This window comes from Chionomys nivalis, chromosome 8 (assembly GCF_950005125.1).
Source record: "Chionomys nivalis chromosome 8, mChiNiv1.1, whole genome shotgun sequence".
Lineage (NCBI taxonomy): Eukaryota > Metazoa > Chordata > Mammalia > Rodentia > Cricetidae > Chionomys > Chionomys nivalis.
This window is the reverse complement of record NC_080093.1, coordinates 93,263,962-93,281,963: the sequence shown is the minus strand read 5'-3', so window position 1 is coordinate 93,281,963 and position 18,002 is coordinate 93,263,962. Positions and strand designations below refer to the sequence as shown.

The 18,002-nt window shown below is 42.0% G+C and overlaps 2 protein-coding genes across 2 annotated transcripts in view; both read right to left on the bottom strand.

Moving 5' to 3' along the window:
• Positions 1-18,002, bottom strand: part of LOC130879722 (tripartite motif-containing protein 30A-like) — a 90,906-nt gene that overhangs the window by 37,532 nt on the left and 35,372 nt on the right. The window lies entirely within an intron of this gene.
• Positions 14,570-18,002, bottom strand: part of LOC130879721 (tripartite motif-containing protein 30A-like) — a 38,911-nt gene continuing 35,478 nt past the window's right edge. The window contains exons 6-8 of the mRNA XM_057778499.1: positions 17,782-17,882; positions 17,483-17,509; positions 14,570-17,239 (exon numbers count right to left, since the gene is read on the bottom strand). Of these exons, the coding sequence (XP_057634482.1) occupies positions 16,641-17,239; positions 17,483-17,509; positions 17,782-17,882 (727 nt within the window). The 3' untranslated portion in view covers positions 14,570-16,640. The remainder of the gene's footprint in view (positions 17,240-17,482; positions 17,510-17,781; positions 17,883-18,002) is intronic.

Below are 18,002 nucleotides of genomic sequence, written 5' to 3'. Positions count from 1 at the left end.
CTAAATTGTTAGAGCAACAAGGAACTGTGGTCAAAGAGAGAACTATAGAGGAATTTTTAAGAATATAGCCGCAGCAAACCCATGTTTTTTGACAGGTGGAGGTTTGAACATCTCCGATTGGAAGGTAAATAGAGGTTTGTAGAAACGGCTGCAAAAGGAGGGTGCTGATAGCATCCCTATATCTACCTTTTCGCTATGGCACCTGGTTCATGGCTCTACTTACTGATAAAATGAAAGTGAGACCAGAGGTTGTTGCGGCTAAAGAGAGGGCTCAGGAAGAAGAGGAGGTGTCTGTTTTCCGGCCTGGCACACAGTTGCTCTGGTTATAGAGGTACTCTATCCTAACAATCCAGGACAGGTGCTGAGACATCATGTGACTTTGGGCTTTAAGGAAATGAAGCAACTGAAAGAGGCCGAGGCAGAATACGGCTCTCAGGCCCCATTTACTCTTGCCATGGTAGAGTCTTTTGCGGCATTGGAATCTTACACCTAGCAATTGGTAGCAGCTATGCCGTGCAGTATTTTCAGGAGGAGATTACTTATTGTGGAGGGGAGAATATCAAGAAAATTGTTTACAAAAAGCTAGGCTAAATGCGCAAGCAGGACAGGCACAGCACAATCTAGACATGCTAACTGGAGCAAGAGCTTATGCTGACTTGGCCAATAAAATTGTGCTCAATTCTGCCGTATATATCCAGATGGTGGCTGCGGCTACCAAAGCCTTGCCGAACAAGGCCACAGGGTTTCAGCTGTCAAAAGTTATACAAGGGCCTTCAGAACCATTTCTGGACTATGTGGATAGGATATTGCAGCTTGCATTTGAGAATGCAAATAAATACTGTAAGGAAATCTTGCAGCCACATAAGGCAAAAAGCTTAAATGAAAACGTCTGAATCTGCCGGGATATTGACTGTCACATCATACAGGGCCAGGTGATTACCACCGCCATCAAGCCTGGGCAAGGATCACGGACAACTGGGGATAAAGCCTGTTTTAACTGTGGTGCCCCTGGGCATTAAAAAAAAACGATTGTCCACAGCTTCCTCAGGGAGCTACCACCAGACCAGGAAAGTGCCCACGATGTAAAAGGTGGACCCATTGGGCAAATGATTGCAGATCAAAGACAGATATAGATGGAAGGCCTCTGCCCATCTAAGCCAACAACAGGTCAACTGGCAGAGGGCCCTGCTCCAAAGCCCCAGAACCTAAGTGTATGGAGCAATGACACCAGGAGTCAGGGGGTCCCACTGGGCAGTGGCCGTATCCAGTTTGTTCCTTAGGGCAATCCTTTTGTGTCACAGATCTTGCCCACACTACCCCAGGAAGTGCAGAGGTACTGGACCTCAGTACCTCCACCCGAGTAGTCTTGACAGCCCAAATGGGGGTTCAAGCTTTACCCAGTAATGATTTGGGGCTGCTCTGTAGAGGGACCTTAGGGCATATTTTAGGAAGAAGCAGTACCATCTTGAGAGGAATTCAAATACATCCTGAGGTTGTTGGTGCAGATTATCAAGGAGAAATAAAAATTATGACATCAAGTTACTCAAGGAGTTACAGTAATTCCTCAAGGGATCGTATTACCCAACGGGTCTTAGTATCCTTAGTTAACATCTCCAACCCTGTGGCCAGGTTCAGTCAGGGTGCTAAGGGTTTTGGGTCATCTGGCACTGCAGCCTTTTGGGTAGCTCATATGAAAGAAAGGCCACGATTGGAATTGACTATAGATGGGAAGTCATTTAATGGGATTTTAGACTCTGGAACTGATGTCTACGTCCTGTCCTTAGAATTCTGGCCTAAGAAGTGGCCATTAGAAATTAGTACTGCCACCCTACATGGAATAAGCAAGTCCCCAGAAGAGTGGAAAAATATTAAAATTGCAGGATAATAAAAGCCATGAGGGTTACTTTCAGCCATATGTCCTCCCAGGACTACCTGTTAATCTCTGGGGAGATGTCCTGAGTGAGATGGGAGCTGTCTTCACCACTTAGCCCACACTACCACCAGCAGCGTCCCAAATTATGCAGCAACTAGGATAGAGACCAGGACAGAGGCTGGGAAAAAATCTGCAGGGCCAGTTGCAGCCAGTGATACCAGATATACAAATTACCAGACTGCTGGGAGACTGAAGTATTCTAGGTCATTTTTAGTTAGGGTCACTTTTCCTAAGCCTGCCCCAATATTTATAACTTGGAAATCTGACGATCCAGTTTGGGTGGAGCAGTGGCCCTTAACTCAAGAGAAATTGCAGGTTGCTCATGCCTTGGTCCAAGATCAGCTGAAGGCTGGGCACATTGTCCCCTCTAATTCCCCTTGGAATATACCCATATTTATCATTTAAAAGAAATCTGGAAAATGGAATCTATTACTTCAGGAACTCAGGACTGTCAATGAGGTGATGCAATCTATGGGTCCACTTCAGCAGAGATTTCCCTTCCCTTCAGCCATACCCCAGGGCTGGCATATAATTATAGTGGATTTAAAGGATTGCTTTTTTACTATTCCTCTAGCCAAACAGGATGCCCTCGTTTTCCTTTTAGCCTCCCTTCAGGTAATTTTAAGGAACTAGCTTTGCGATTCCATTAATTGTACTCTCACAGGGAATGGCAAATAGTCCTATCATCTGTCAAACTTATGTTGCTGCTGCTTTGGAGCTTGTCCTCTGTCAGTTTCCACAGTTATATATTGTTCATTATATGGATGATTTATTAATAGCAGGGCTTGATCAAGATCAACTGCTCAAGGCTTATACTGAAATGCAACAGGATTTAGAGAAGGTGGGGCTGATCATAGCTCCTGAGAAGGTCCAAATGCAAGCCCCATATTCTTACCATGGGAACCAATTGGCCATGAATAAAATTAAGCCAAAAAAATTAACTATTGGGGCTGGAGAGATGGTTCAGAGGTTAAGAGCATTGCCTGCTCTACCAAAGGTCCTGAGTTCAATTCCCAGCAACCACATGGTGGCTCACAACCATCTGTAATGGGGTCTGATGCCATCTTCTGGCCAGCAGGCATACACACAGACAGAATATTGTATACATAATAAATAAATAAATATTTTTTTAAAAATTTACTATTGACACCTCTCATCTAGAACCTTATATGATTGACAGCAATTACTCGGAGAAGTACAGTGGATACCCCCCTCTTTAGCAATTGAAACAGGTGACTTAAGACCATTGTATGATATGCTCTTGGGATATCCCGACCCAACTTTTCCTCGAATAGTGATGCCTGCGGCCAGGCAGACCTTAATGCTTCTTCTGGACAACATTGAAAGGGACCACCTCCAGCAGATTAATTATGATCAATCGTTAAATTTTGTAATTCTTGCTTCCAATTTTGCCCCTATGGGAGTCTTTTGGCAGGATGGACCTATTTTATGGGTACACATGCCTGCCTCTCCAGCAGGGGTAGTCATCCCATACTATGAAGCTATATTACAATTACTTTGGAAAGCTAAGAAGGTTGCTGTCCAGACTTTTGGGAAGTACCCTGACTAGATTATAATACCTTATACTAAAGACCAGCTAGCACATTTACAGCAGTACCATGATGGGTGGACCCTTTTTCTCACCTCCTTTTCCAGAAGTTTTGGTTCTCATTATCCTCAGCATCCATTAATGGTCCTATTCAAAAATCATCCCGTTATATTCCTCTGAGTGATTAGAGGATCTCCCATATCCTCAGCTCATGCTGTCTTTACAGATGCTTCCCCTAAAGGTAATGCAGTAGTGGTTTCTGGAGGAAAAGTGTGGAAACATCCTGTGGGGGATGTATCAGCCCAAGCTGCAGAGGTAACAGCCTGGCTCATTGCTGTTCCCTCTTCCCTGGGGAACTTGTAAATTTGTATACTGATAGTGTGTATATGGCCTACATCTTTAAGCCACTGGAGACATCACCCCTACCTCTAAGGTGCATCATTTGCTCAGTTGTATTCAGCATTTGATTTGGCAGTGGACTGAGCCTTTGTTTGTCAGAATATCAGCAGTCATACCCAGCTGCCTGGGCCATTGTCAGCAAGTAATGATTTAGCTGATAAATAAAAACATGCTTGTTTTACTTCTGACCTTGCCCAAGAAATACATGATAAATTTAACCTTAGTGCACGCTCCCTTCGGCATCATACTCAATGCAAGTGAGAAGTAGCACGAGCCATTACATCTTCTTGTCCTTGGTGTGCTCCTTTCCTAAGCAGACCCAATTTAGGAGTTAACCCATGAGGGTTGTGACCAAATCAGTTATGGCAGATGGATGTTACACACCTGATTGTCGCAGGGACACTTAAGCTTGTCCATGTATCAATAGACAACTTTTCAGGAGTAATTTTTGCATCCTTGCATTCACTAGAATGAGCAAAAGATGCCATTGCACACTGCCTATCTGCTTTTGCCTATATGGGCACACCTGAGGTTATTTTTTTTATCATTTATTTTTTATTTTTATTTTTTTATTGAAAAAAATTTCCGCCTCCTCCCAGCCTCCCATTTCCCTCCCTCTCCTCCCACTCCCCCCCCACTCCTTTCCCCCTCCCTCTCCAGTCCGAAGAGCAGTCAGGGTTCCCTGCCCTGTGGGAAGTCCAAGGTCCTCCCCCCTCCATCTAGGTCTAAGAAGGTAAGCATCCAAACTGGCTAGGCTTCCACAAAGCCAGGACATGAAGTAGGATCAAAAGTCAGTGCCATTGTCCTTGGCTTCTCATCAGCCCTCATTGTCTGCCATGTTCAAAGAGTCCGATTTTATCACATGCTTTTTCAGTTCCAGTCCAGCTGGCCTTGGTGAGCTCCCAATAGATCAGTCCCTCTGTCTCAGTGGGTGGGTGCACCCCTCATGGTCCTGACTTCCTTCCTCATGTTCTCCCTCCTTCTGCTCCTCATTTGGGGCCTTGGGAACTCATTCCGGTGCTCCAATGTGGGTCTCTGTCTCTATCTCCATTCATCGCCAGATGAAGGTTCTATGGTGATATGCAAGATATTCATCAATATGGCTATAGGATAGGGCCATTTCAGGTTCCCTATCCTCAGCTTCCCAAGGAACTAACTGGGGACATCCCCCCTGGGCACCTGGGAGCCCCTCTAGTTTCAAGTCTCTTGCCAACCCTAAGAAGGCTCCCTTAATTAAGATATATGCTTCCCTGCTCCCATATCTATCCTTCCTTTATCCCAATCATCCCAATTCCCCAAGTTCTCCCCATCCTCCCCTTCTCATTTTTCTCTCCCCATTTCCCCCTACCACTATCCCGCCCCACTCCCGAGATTCCAATTTTTTGCCCAGCAATCTTGTCTACTTCCCATATCCAGGTGGATAACTATATGTATTTCTTTGGGTTCACCTTCTTATTTAGCTTCTTTAGGATCACAAATTATAGACTCAATGTCCTTTATTTATGGCTAGAAACCAATTATGAGTGAGTACATCCGATATTCATCTTTTTGGGTCTGGGACACTTCACTCAGGATAACGTTTTCTATTTTCATCCATTTGCATGCAAAATTCAAGATGTCATTGTTTTTTACCGCTGAGTAGTACTCTAATGTGTATATATTCCACACTTTCTTCATCCATTCTTCCACTGAAGGGCATCTAGGTTGTTTCCAGGTACTGGCTAATACAAATAATGATGCTGTGAACATAGTTGAACAAATGCTTTTGTAATATGATTGGGCATCTCGGGTATATTCCCCAGAGTGTTATTGCTGGGTCCTGGGGTAGGTTGATCCCGAATTTCCTGAGAAACCAGCACAATGATTTCCAAAGTGGTTGCACAAGTTTGCATTCCAACCAGCAATGGATGAGGGTACCCCTTTCTCCACAACCTCTCCAGCAAAGGCTATCATTGGTGTTTTTGATTTTTGCCATTCTGACAGGTCTAAGATGATATCTCAAAGTTGTTTTGATTTGCATTTCCCTGATCACTGAGGAGGTTGAGCATGACCTTAAGTGTCTTTTGGCCATTTGAACTTCTTCTGTTGAGAATTCTCTGTTCAGTTCAGTGCCCCATTTATTAATTGGGTTAATTAGCATTTTAAAATCTAGTTTCTTGAGTTCTTTATATATTTTGGAGATCAGTCCTTTGTCTGTTGCAGGGTTGGTGAAGATTTTCTCCCAGTCAGTGGGTTGCCTTTTTGTCTTAGTGACAGTGTCCTTTGCTTTACAGAAGCTTCTCAGTTTCAGGAGGTCCCATGTATTCAATGTTGCCCTTAATGTCTGTGCTGCTGGGGTTATACATAGGAAGCGATCTCCTGTGTCCATATATTGTAGGGTACTTCCCACTTTCTCTTCTATCAGGTTCAGTGTGTACAGATTGATATTGAGGTCTTTGATCCATTTGGACTTCAGTTTCGTGCATGGTGATAGATATGGGTCTATTTTCATTCTTCTACAGGTTGACATCCAGTTTTGTCAGCACAATTTGTTGAAGATGCTTTCTTTCTTCCATTGTATACTTTTAGCTCCTTTATCGAAAAGGAGGTGTTCATGTGTTTGTGGGTTAAGATCCGGGTCTTCTATATGATTCCATTGGTCGACTTCTCTGTTTTTTTGCCAATACCATGCTGTTTTCATTACTGTAGCTCTGTAACAGAGTTTGAAGTCAGGGATGGTAATGCCTCCAGATGTTCCTTTATTGTGTAAGATTGTTTGGCTATCCTGGGTTTTTATTTTTCCATATAAAATTGATTATTATCCTCTCAAGATCTGTGAAGTTTTTGATGGGACCTTGATGGGTATTGCATTGAATCTATAAATTGCCTTTGGGAGAATTGCCATTTTTACTTTGTTGATCCTCCCAATCCAAGAGCAAGGGAGATCCTTCCATTTTCTGGTATCCTCTTCAATTTCTTTCTTCAATGCCTTAAAGTTCTTGTCAAATATATCTTTCACTTCCTTGGTTAGAGTTACCCCAAGATATTTTATGCTGTTTGTGGCTTTTGTGAAAGGTGATGCTTCTCTGCTTTCCCTATCTGCTTCCATATCCTTTGTGTATAGGAGGGCAACTGATTTTTGGAGTTGAAATTTTATCCTGTCGCATTACTAAAGGTGTTTATCAGCTGTAGGAGTTCTTTGGTGGAGTGTTTGGGGTCGCTTATGTACACTATCATATCATCTGCAAATAAAAAAGTTTAACTTCTTCTTTTCCAATTCGAATCCCCTTGATCCCCTTATGTTTTCTTATTGCTGTTGCTAGAACTTCAAGCACTATATTGAAGAGGTATGGAGAGAGTGGACATCCTTGTCGTGTTCCTGGTTTTAGTGGGATGGCTTTGAGTTTTGCTCAGTTTAATATGATGTTAGTTGTCGGCTTGCTGTAAATAGCTTTTTATTATATTAAGTATGACCCTTGTGTCCCTAATCTCTCCAAGACTTTTATCATAAAGGGATGTTGAATTTTGTCAAATTCTTTTTCAGTATCTAATGAAACAATCATATGTTTTTTTCTTTCAGTTTATTTATATGATGAATTACATTGATAGATTTGCATATGTTGAACCAGCCCTGCATCTGGGATGAAGCCTACTTGATCATAATCGATAATTTTTCTAATGTGTTCTTGGATTCGGTTTGCCAGTATTTTATTGAGGATTTTTGTGTCGATGTTCATGAATGAGATTGGCCTGTAATTCTCTTTCTTGGTTGAGTCTTTGTGTGATTTTGGTATCAGAGTAACTGTAGCTTCATAAAAGGAATTTGGCAATGACTCTTCTGTTTCTATATTGTGAAATACATTAAGGAGTATAGGTATTAGGTCTTCTTGGAAGTTCTGGTAGAATTCCGCATTGAAACCATCTGGTCCTGGGCTTTTTTTGGTAGGGAGGCTTTTGATAACAGCTTCTAATTGTTCACGACTAACAGGTCTATTTATATTGTTCACCTGGTCCTTCTTTAACTTTGGTATATGGTATTTACCTTTTAAAAAGTGTCCATTTCTTTTACATTTTCCAGTTTTGTAGCATACAGGCTTTTGTAGTCAGATCTAATGATTCTCTGAATTTCCTCTGTGTCTGTGGTTATGTCTCCCTTTTCATTTCTGATCTTATTACTTTGCGTATTCTCTCTCTGTCGTTTGATTAGTTTGGATAGGAGTTTATCAATCTTGTTGATTTTCTCCAGGAACCAGCTTTTTGTTTCATTGATTCTTTGGATCGTTTTCTGTGTTTCTATTTTGTTGATTTCAGCCCTCAGTTTGATTATTTCCAGTCTTCTACTCCTCATAGGTGAATCTGCTTCTTTTTTTTCTAGAGCTTTCAGGTGGGATGTTAAGTTCCCAACGTATGCTTTCTCCTTTTTCTTTAAGTGGGCACTTAGTGCTATGAACTTTCCTCTTAGGACTGCTTTCATAGTATCCCATAAGTTTGAGTATGTTGAGTCTTCGTTTTCATTGAATTCAAGAAAGACTTTAATTTCTTTCTTTATTTCTTCCTTGACCCAGGTGTGGTTCAGTAGTTGACTGTTCAGTTTCCATGAGTTTGTGGGCTTTCTGGGGGTAGCATTGTTGTTGAATTCTAACTTTAATCCATGGTGATCCAATAAGACGCAGGTGGTTACTAATATTTTTTTGTAACTGTGGAAGTTTGCTTTGTTACCGAGTATGTGGTCAATTTTCGAGAAGGTTTCATGAGCTGCAAAGAAGAAGGTATATTCTTTCCTATTTGGGTGGAATGTCCTATAGATATCTGTTAAGTCCATTTGCTTTAATACCTCCATTAATTCTCTTATTTCTCTGTTGGGTTTCGGTCTGATTGACCTGTCCATTGGTGAGAGAGGAGTGTTGAAGTTTCCTACTATTAGTGTGTGCGGTTTGATGACTGCCTTGAGTTTTAGCAATGTTTCTTTTATGTAAGTGGGTCCTTTTATATTAGGGGGCATAGATATTCAGGATTGAGACTTCATCCTGATGAATTGTCCCTCTCCATCTCTTCTGATTGATTTAAGTTTGAAGTCAACTTTGTTAGAAATTAGTATGGCCACACCTGCTTGTTTCTTAGGTCCATTTGCTTGATAAGCCTTTTCCCAGCCCTTTACTCTGAGTAGGTCCCTGTCTTTGTGGTTGAGGTGTGTTTCTTGTAAACAGCAGAATGTTAGATCCTGTTTTCATATCCAATCTCTTAGCCTGTGCCTCTTTATAGGTGAGTTAAGTCCATTGACATTAAGTGATATTAATGACCAGTGGTTGTTAACTCCGGTCACTTTTTTAGTAGTAGAGTTTGTGTGTTTCCCTTCTTCTGGTTGTGCTGGTGAAGGGTCTCTAGATGTCTGAGTTATTGTGGGCATTGTTGAACTCCTTGGTTTGTGATTTTCCTTCTATTACTTTCTGTAAGGCTGGATTTGTGGCTACGTATTGTTTAAATTTGTTTTTATCCTGGAAAATTTTGTTTTCTCCATTTATAGTGAATGAAGGCTTGACTGGGTATAGTAGTCTGGGCTTGCATCCATGGTCTCCTAGTTTCTGCATTACCTCTATCCAGGACCTTCTGGCTTTCATGGTTTCCATAGAGAAATCAGGTGTAAGTCTGATAGTTTAACTTTATAAGTAACTTGACATTTTTCCTTTGCAGCTTTAATATTCTTTCTTTAATCTGTATGTTTTGTGTTTTGATTATTATATGGCGAGGGGATGTTTCTTTTTATTTTTTTTTTGATCCGGTCTATTCGGTGTTCTGTATGCTTCATGAACCTTCATAGGTATATCTTTGTTTATGTTGGGAAAGTTATCTTCTATAATTTTATTAAATATATTTTCTGGACCATTGAGCTGCACTTTCTCCTTCTTCTACTCCTATTATTCTTAGGTTTGGTCTTTTTATTGTGTCCCAGATTTCCTGAATGCTTTGTGATGAGAGTTTGTTGGATTTGCTGTTTTCTTTGATCAGTGCATTTATTTTCTCTATGGTATCTTCAGAATCTGAGACTCTTTCTTCTATCTCTTGTATTCGGTTGGTTATGCTTGTTTCTGTAGTCTCTATTTGTTTACCTAGATTTTCCATGTCCAGCTGGTCCTCAGTTTGTGTTTTCTTCCTTGCTTCGTTTTCAGTTTTCAATTTTTGAACTGTTTCTATTACCTGTTTGATTGTTTTTTCTTGGTTTCCCAGGGTATCATTTACGTATTTACTCATTTCATCAAACTTTTTGTTATACTTCTCATCCATTTCTATAAGGTCGTTTTTTACATGCTGTTTAAGGGCCTCTATCACTTTCATGAAGTCAATTTTTTCTAGTTCTTCTTGATTAAGGTGTTCAAGTCCTCCTGTTGTAAGGTCGATGGATTCTGGTGGTTTCATATTGTTTTTCAGATTGTTGGGTGAATTCTTGCATTGGCGCCTGCCCATCTCTTCCTCTGAATGCTCCCCTATGGATCTTCTTTTACAGGATCAGGTCTCCTTGCCCACTGATCTACCTTCCCAGTGATGTCACTCCCCAGTGATGGCTTTCCTGGTGCCTAGATCAGATCTCCCTGCTGCTTGGGTAGCTCATAAACAAAGGGCCTACCTTGCTTGCTGCAGGCAGGCGATTGAGACAAAGGAACTACCTCCCTCCAGGTTGCCCTCAGGATTCGGTCCCAGTACCCAAACAGGCTGAGCTAGGTGATTTTATGGGCCCGAAGAGGGGAGGCAGAAGGGGGGGTTCTGGATGCAAGCTGGGTGGAATAGGAAGAGAGAGGCAGTATCCGGGAGTATAGTCCCTGCAAGAAGACCAGGAAGTATAGGGGAGATGAGGAACGTCTGAGTTCCATGTCCCGGGCTGCTGCCCCGGGTCAGAAGGTCACTAACCCCAGTGATGGCTCTCCTGTTGCCGAGATCAGATCTCCCAAACCTGAGGTTATTAAGACAGATAATTGCCCAGCATATATCAGCAAATAAATTTTATCCTTTTGTTCATTCTATGAAATTTTCCATAAAACAGGCATCCCATATAACCCAATGGGTCAAGCAATTGTGGAAAGAGCTGATCAGACCCTCAGCAATATTTTCAAAAAATAAAAATCCAGGGGTTCATATTTTCCCCAGCAACTCAATTATCCACCATTCTCTTGGATGCTGAAGTGTGCTTGCCTATGGAGCGCCATACACAAGTTAGGGCTCAGAGCCTAGGATGAGTTCATTGGAAAGATCTGCAAACAGGAAGATGGATGGAGCCAACCCCCTCGTTAGCAAAGTTGAGGGGGGCTGTATGTGTTTTTCCTCCAGATGTGGATAAACCAGTTTGGGTGCCAGAGCAGTGCGTAAGGCCAGTGACTCAGGAAGAAGACTGTGACGCTCCTTCTGCTTCAGATGATGACTCTGGTAACAACAACGGAATTATGAGTGATGGGGAGTCTAGTGAGAAACCCCACCACACTTTTAATGCCAGTGAGTATTACATAATACCTATGGTCCCAAACCTGCTGCTTGGTGTTGGGATGCTGATAGAGATTTTAATCTCCACTGCACAGTTTATTGGGAGAATGTATCACTCAAGAGCCTGAAGTACAATACTGTTGGATACAATATGACTATTTGATCTTCTGTTTGCATTCCTGCCCCAATTTTTCTTTGTATTGTGGAATGACACTTTGGGGGGGGCGTGATATTCTTAATTGTTGTTCCAAGACCTGCAAGCTGAATAATTGCTGGGACAGTCTGATGGAGCTTTGATTGTTTGAGTGCCAGCTGTGATTCCTCTGCTGGTGCTGGTGTCTCAAGAACATCAGGAGATCATCCTTTATCGACAGTTGGTGAACAGCTGCAATTGTTACTGCTACTGCTGTCACTGCCACTGCAGCTGCGGTTGCTGGAGATGCCATTTCACCGACAGCTGTGACTACAAAGACTGTAGATCAGCTGTCTGGAAGGGTTAGCGAGTCCCTAAGACACAGAGTGCTCTGGACTCTCATATTGGACTTGGACTTTTAAATTTAAAGCAAAAAACTGTGCTTTTGCAAGAAAAGGTAGATTCCCCTTGACTCCTGCAACAAGTGTCTTGTACGTTATACCTGCTAATGTTATAAATGCTTCTGATGTGGCTGAACAGTTGAATGCATGTTTGGATGGCCCTTAGAATTCCTCCTTTTTGAATTTCACCCTGCAGACAGCTCATCATATTATTAGTATTAATAGCACATGGGTCCCTGCTGTGTCTGGATCCAGTTTGGGGAATGCCATGGCCCAGCTTGGGGGCTGGGTCCAGCGATTGCCTGAAATGCTCTCACTTGTACTGATATTATTAATGGGGTTATCTGTTTTTGGATTCTCTGCTGCTTTGTGCAACAATTCCACATATAGCACACTGTCACTTGACAAGTGTTGCTCAGGCTGTCTTCCGGTAATCAGGAAGTGCCCCAAGTCTGTCTGCAGATGCTGCAGAAGTCATGAGGGATCCCTATGTTGGGCAACTGTCCTGGTATAGAGAGCTCACCTAAGACAGGGATTAAGGCCTCCTGTAGACGGGTAAGAGTCTCTATATGGGGGAGTCCTAAGACAAGGGCTTTCACGCTTTTAAAATAAAAAGGGGGGAATTGTTGGGTCCCTAGAGGACAGGCTGTCGCACCCCCCTTGATCTGTTTTGCACTCTTGAGGCTGGATGAAAACAGGAACAAAAAAGGAACAATTTGATGTTTTCAGCAATGTTTCTAAGCATGTTTACCCCTAAGCCATTGAGTTATGGTGATGAGCTTCCTACTATTGCTGGATTGACCTACGCTGCTGAGGGCTATATATACTGTGTGAAAAAGTGAAAATAGGCTTGTCTGCAGAACCTGAAGTTGTGTTGTGTGTTAATCCCAACGTCCCTCGCTCAGAAGAACGACAGTTGCCATGTTGGCACAGCAGCAGTTGTGTAAGAAAAACAATGGGGAAGACTGAGCCATCCCCATTTTCAGTCTCACCCCCACTCTTGCATGCCTATCTCATGTGTTCCTTATAGTCTCAGATATACTAAAATATGACATACAGAGTGACAGCTGAGTTTTGTTTATCATACCTGTTGCCTCTTCCTCTTTCTATTCTTATTTTTAGAGACGGGCTCTCACAATGAACCCCAACCTGACCACTGTCTGAGTTCTGACTCCTTCAGCCTCCCCAGTGCTGAGACCATGGGCTTTTGCTGTTGTTTTCCTTTGGTCTTTGCACTTCAGGGACTGAATCCAGAACCTTGTGAATGTTGGGCCACTGCTCCATCCCTGAGCTAAACCCCTAGCCCAAACCCCACATCTTGATAATGACAAGAGACTGAACTGCTGTTCTTGCTGTGGACACAATGACTGTCAATCAATATTATGGTATTCTGATTTTTCTGAATTGTTAATAATTATGAAAAATTTTTACATCTTTTGTTTGGTTTTGTTTTCAAAGCAGGGTTATAATTAATATCCCAGACTGGGTTGGAACTGACTAGTGTTCAGAATGGTCTCTAACTCCTTGCAGTACTCCAAACTCAAACTGGCGAATACAGGTAGAATCATTATCCTTATTAATCTTTATCAACTAAAAAATCAGGTGTAAGAATCTAAAAGATCAGAGAACAGGGAGCAGCCAACAGTTGCTTCCTATCTCTTCCATTTCTCTGTCCAAAGAGGACCAGATCCTCTCTCGCCTTGCTACTTCCTATCTCCAGTCCTCTAAATCTCCATGGTCACCTAGTGGCTAGCCCTGCCCTCTGACTCCAAACAAGCTTTATTTGTCAAAACACAGTCAAAATATCACACAGCAGGTATAAGGGGAAGAAGTTACCATGTCTTTGTCTACCACAGATTTAAACCAATGCCTCCTCTATTTCTTCCTACAGCCTTCTTGGGAATTAAAACCACAAAATATTCAGATAGTCAATTAGCTCTTCGAGAACTTTCTCAGCAGACACAATTCCACTCTCGTCTCCATACAAAGATTTGACTTTGTGGTCAAATCAGTCTGCCATCAGTCCCTAAATGCAATGACAAGAATGAAGGTGGCCAGGAGAGCACAGCACTGGTCATACTGCTGAATAGTGCAGCAATGTGTGTGAGTCTAACTGTGTCAATACACACTGACATTTATTTCAGAGGGAAAGCTTTCTCATGAAACACAATTATAGAAGAAATATTAAACAAAAAGGACACCAGAGAGCTATGAAATCAGGTTTTGTCTTTAATGAATTTGTAATTTGATTAAAGTAAAAATCATCTATTATTTTATGCTATAGGTATTCTGATTCTTCAAACAGAGCATGGTGATGTTTTGAGTGGCTGATGCTTTCTCTGCCAGCATGTAGTGCTAGAACCTCCCATCTACATGCTGCCCTGTTACTGCCTCTCTGTAGTCACAGATAGAGACAAGATGGACCTATACTAAAAATGAGTCCCCAGCAGATCCCTTGTTGGTGTCACACCAACCTAAGTGAGTTTTCATAAAAGGGTATCTTGTGTGTGTCACATGACTGCCCTGCCTCCTGCCTGGCTGCAGGCTCCTGCTGTGAACCTAGCCCTCCATTCTACAAAGCATAAGTACAATCCTGTTCTCCCAACAGAGGGCCCCTGATGCTATCCAGAATTCCCTCCATTTGGTCTTCTCTGGTCCTGGAGCCTGAACTCTCCTGGGAACACGCACTATGCTGTGCCCTCTCGGTCTTTCTGTTTACTCATATCAATTTGACTCCAAATAAATTCCATATTGATGAGTAATCCCTCACCATGTCCTCTTGAACCAACTACCTCTTCCAAAATCTCTTTAAAAGTAAAACAAACCAGGGCAGGGTCTTATTTCTTAATTGAGCCTGGACTCAGATGTACAGCAACCATCCTGTCTGTGCCTCATGAGTACTGGGATTGTATCAAAACCATCATGCCAGGTTCTGGTATTTAACATCACCAATCCTTTATTACAGTCACACTGATCACATCAAGGAGAAAAAACAGATGCCATAGTGGATATCATTTATATGCCAGAGGCAATATAAGTTCCTAGAAACATTCTATTGTTCATATTTCACAACATAGCACAAGGGAAGTTCACAGGCAACACCATCATTCACTGTGAAATGGAAATCATAGGATTTAATGTACTTCGTAAGAAACAAATGGAACCCAAAATTATCCTTTCAAAATATAAATGTGAAAACAAAACAATAATTATAGATATCTACAACATTTTAGAATACACTTGGTGACAGATTCCAGGATCTAACACCAAGATATCAGGAAAGTCAAATCTTCACTCCTCCCATCTACCTGCTTTTGCATGGATCACCATTCCAGGGCATCTCCCCAGTAACTAACAGAGAAAGCAACTACTGAGTGTGCAGTGGATGCTTGATGTGCATTAAACTTGCTCTTTTTAAAAACTTACATAATGCATTCACATTTGTGTATGTGTCTAGGCCTGTGCGTACTGCATCATGTGCGCAGATGTAGAGGATAATCTGTGAGAGTGGCCTGCCTCATTCCAACATGAGGTTTAGTTGATTGAACTCAGATCAGTGAGCTTGGAGGAAAATGCTACTACCCTCAGAGCCTCCTAACATAGCTCAAATCTATTTTCTGATGCTATGTGTGCACTCTACAATATGTGTGCACTCTACAACAGTAATACTGTAACAACACCAAACAATAAACAAACAAAGCAAAAATAATCAAAACAAAAACCTCACAAAGCATAAGTTTTTGAGGTTGCTACTCAGGGTTACACTTCTATGTGGAATGAAAGGATTAGAATCCGGATATTCTGCACACAGTCTTTGTGGTTACCATTAGAGAAATTTCCCTATTAAGTTTTGATGAAGCATAGCATTGTAGTTAAACTGATGTACAACTAAAGGCTCATTCCTAGGCTGGAGACTCTGACACATATTTTTCTCCAAGCTAGAGTAGAACTTTCTGTCATCTTCTGTCAGTGACAGAGGACTGGGGTTTTGACGTGGCACAGCTGAGACAAGTGGCTCAGGGGCAGAGCACCTCCTCAGCATGCACAAGGCCCAGGCTGCCATCTGTGGCACCACAAAACAGGAAGTGCGGGTTAGCAGAGGTCTTACCTCACCTTGTGAGGAGTCATTGTCTTTGGAAATATGGGAAGAGATGAATAGCTACTGTCTTGTAAACAGACAAGTAACTGGATCAAGGAAAAGAATCCATACTGGTTTGTATTTAGAAGTGTAGGGTATTAAAATAGAAAGACTAGATGTTAGTGCCAGTGCTTACTTACCAGGCCAATGTCACCTGATATGGCCATCAGGAATGAAACAAGGCCTAGATTGGAGGGGCCACAGCAAGACAGAGGCTGTGACAATTTTGTTGAGAGCAATCAAACTATTTATACAGAATATAATCATAATTTCCAGGATTAATACAGTTGTAGTTGCCAGGAAACAATGAAGTTTAGAAGCTATACAGGGTACCCAAAATTAATGTCTAAGACCTATGGCCCTGTCAACCTTCCATGATTTTTGACTACTAAGGAAACATACAGAACAACACGAAGTAGATTGAATGCTTCACTGTTTGGGGGATTGCATCAGTATCTCAGAAACTGAAAGGCAGGAGCCATGGACTCTAACCTGAAAAACCTATAACAAATGCTTCTCAGGGTAGCTAGGCCATGGTTTCCTACAACCAAAGATAGAAAAAAACTGTAATGATACCATGGACTTCTGGTATTTGTGCTACATCAGACATGGGGCACTGTGCAGATATAAGTGAGGGGTTAAGAGGGTGGCCCACAGACTGTCAGTGGCTTTGATGACTCCATAGGATTAAAATATGGATAAACGGCATCAGGGAAAGAACAGTCACAGAATTTATAGATGAGAGCTCCATGGTTGGAAACATCATAAAACGTGAGAGTGCAAGCTTCTCGGTCCAGGAAAACTCCAACACGAGTGGGAGAGCCAGTCAGAGGAAGGAACGAGACACTAGCATTTTGAGGGACAGAGCACACCTCAAAGACGTTATATACAGACCTGTTTGTAATTCCTATAACCCAGTAGCCATATTGGGGCTGATATTTTACATCCTGTTTAACAATAGAATTTTTTATGACTCTGAAGCCCTTTTCATTCACTGCATGAAGCTGGGGTTGAGCACATCTTCCATCATTTATTCCCAGGATCCAGGCATCACATCTAGACACGTCTACTTCCCAGTAATGTTTCCCTGAGTAGATAGCTGGATACCCTAGGACACCTAAATCATAGGACTTGGAAACTTGCAAATTTCTTCTATAACCACTTCTATGTTGTATTTGTCTTTTGTACACATTAATGACAATGTTTTTATTGCTGAGTTGAGGCAGGGTCACGTGAACTGCAGAAAAATGAGACATATAAATTATGAGTCACATGAGAAACAAGGTACTGCCTTATTTGTGATTTAGGTAGCAGAGGCTTGAGAAGAAAGTGAGAGGAATCTTGGCAGAGCCATGTTTAAAGTCAAGGAGAGGCAGATTTTGTGCATATTGGGAGCAGTAACAGAAAACTTAAGTATTAGTAGAGAAATAAACTCTGAAAGACATTAAGATGAGAAGCTGATGGTGTGATTTCTCCTTACCCCAGTGGCACTGGGCATCCCGGAGCCCTGAAATGATGAAAATGCACAGCATTAAATGCAAGCAAGGGAATCAGAACATTAAAGTCAATGTGCTCTGCAGAGTGGGGGAAGTCTGGAAACTGTGATATAGGACAGGATGAATGATGATGTCCATTAAATATGATTCCATCACTGGGACACACTTTCTGCTCTTCTCAGTTTCTTTACCCATGATCAGAGACATCACTCTCTATCCAAAGAGTGCAGCCCCAGCCACCCCTAGCGTCCCCCAGGTAACCACAGAATGTAGCTGCTCTCACCTTGAAACACTTGCAGCATGTCTTTCAGATCCGGAGCTTGGAAGATCTTTCTCCGTTTTCTTGGAATCATTTCGGGTTGTTTCAGACTTAAGGTCTGACTCCTAGGGACAAAAGATTGACTCCACAACTCAGACAGTGTGACCTCTGACTACCATGGATTCCCTATCACTCCCTATCATTCTGACCATAAAGGTCCTGGAGCTCTCTTAGAATTCTGAGCA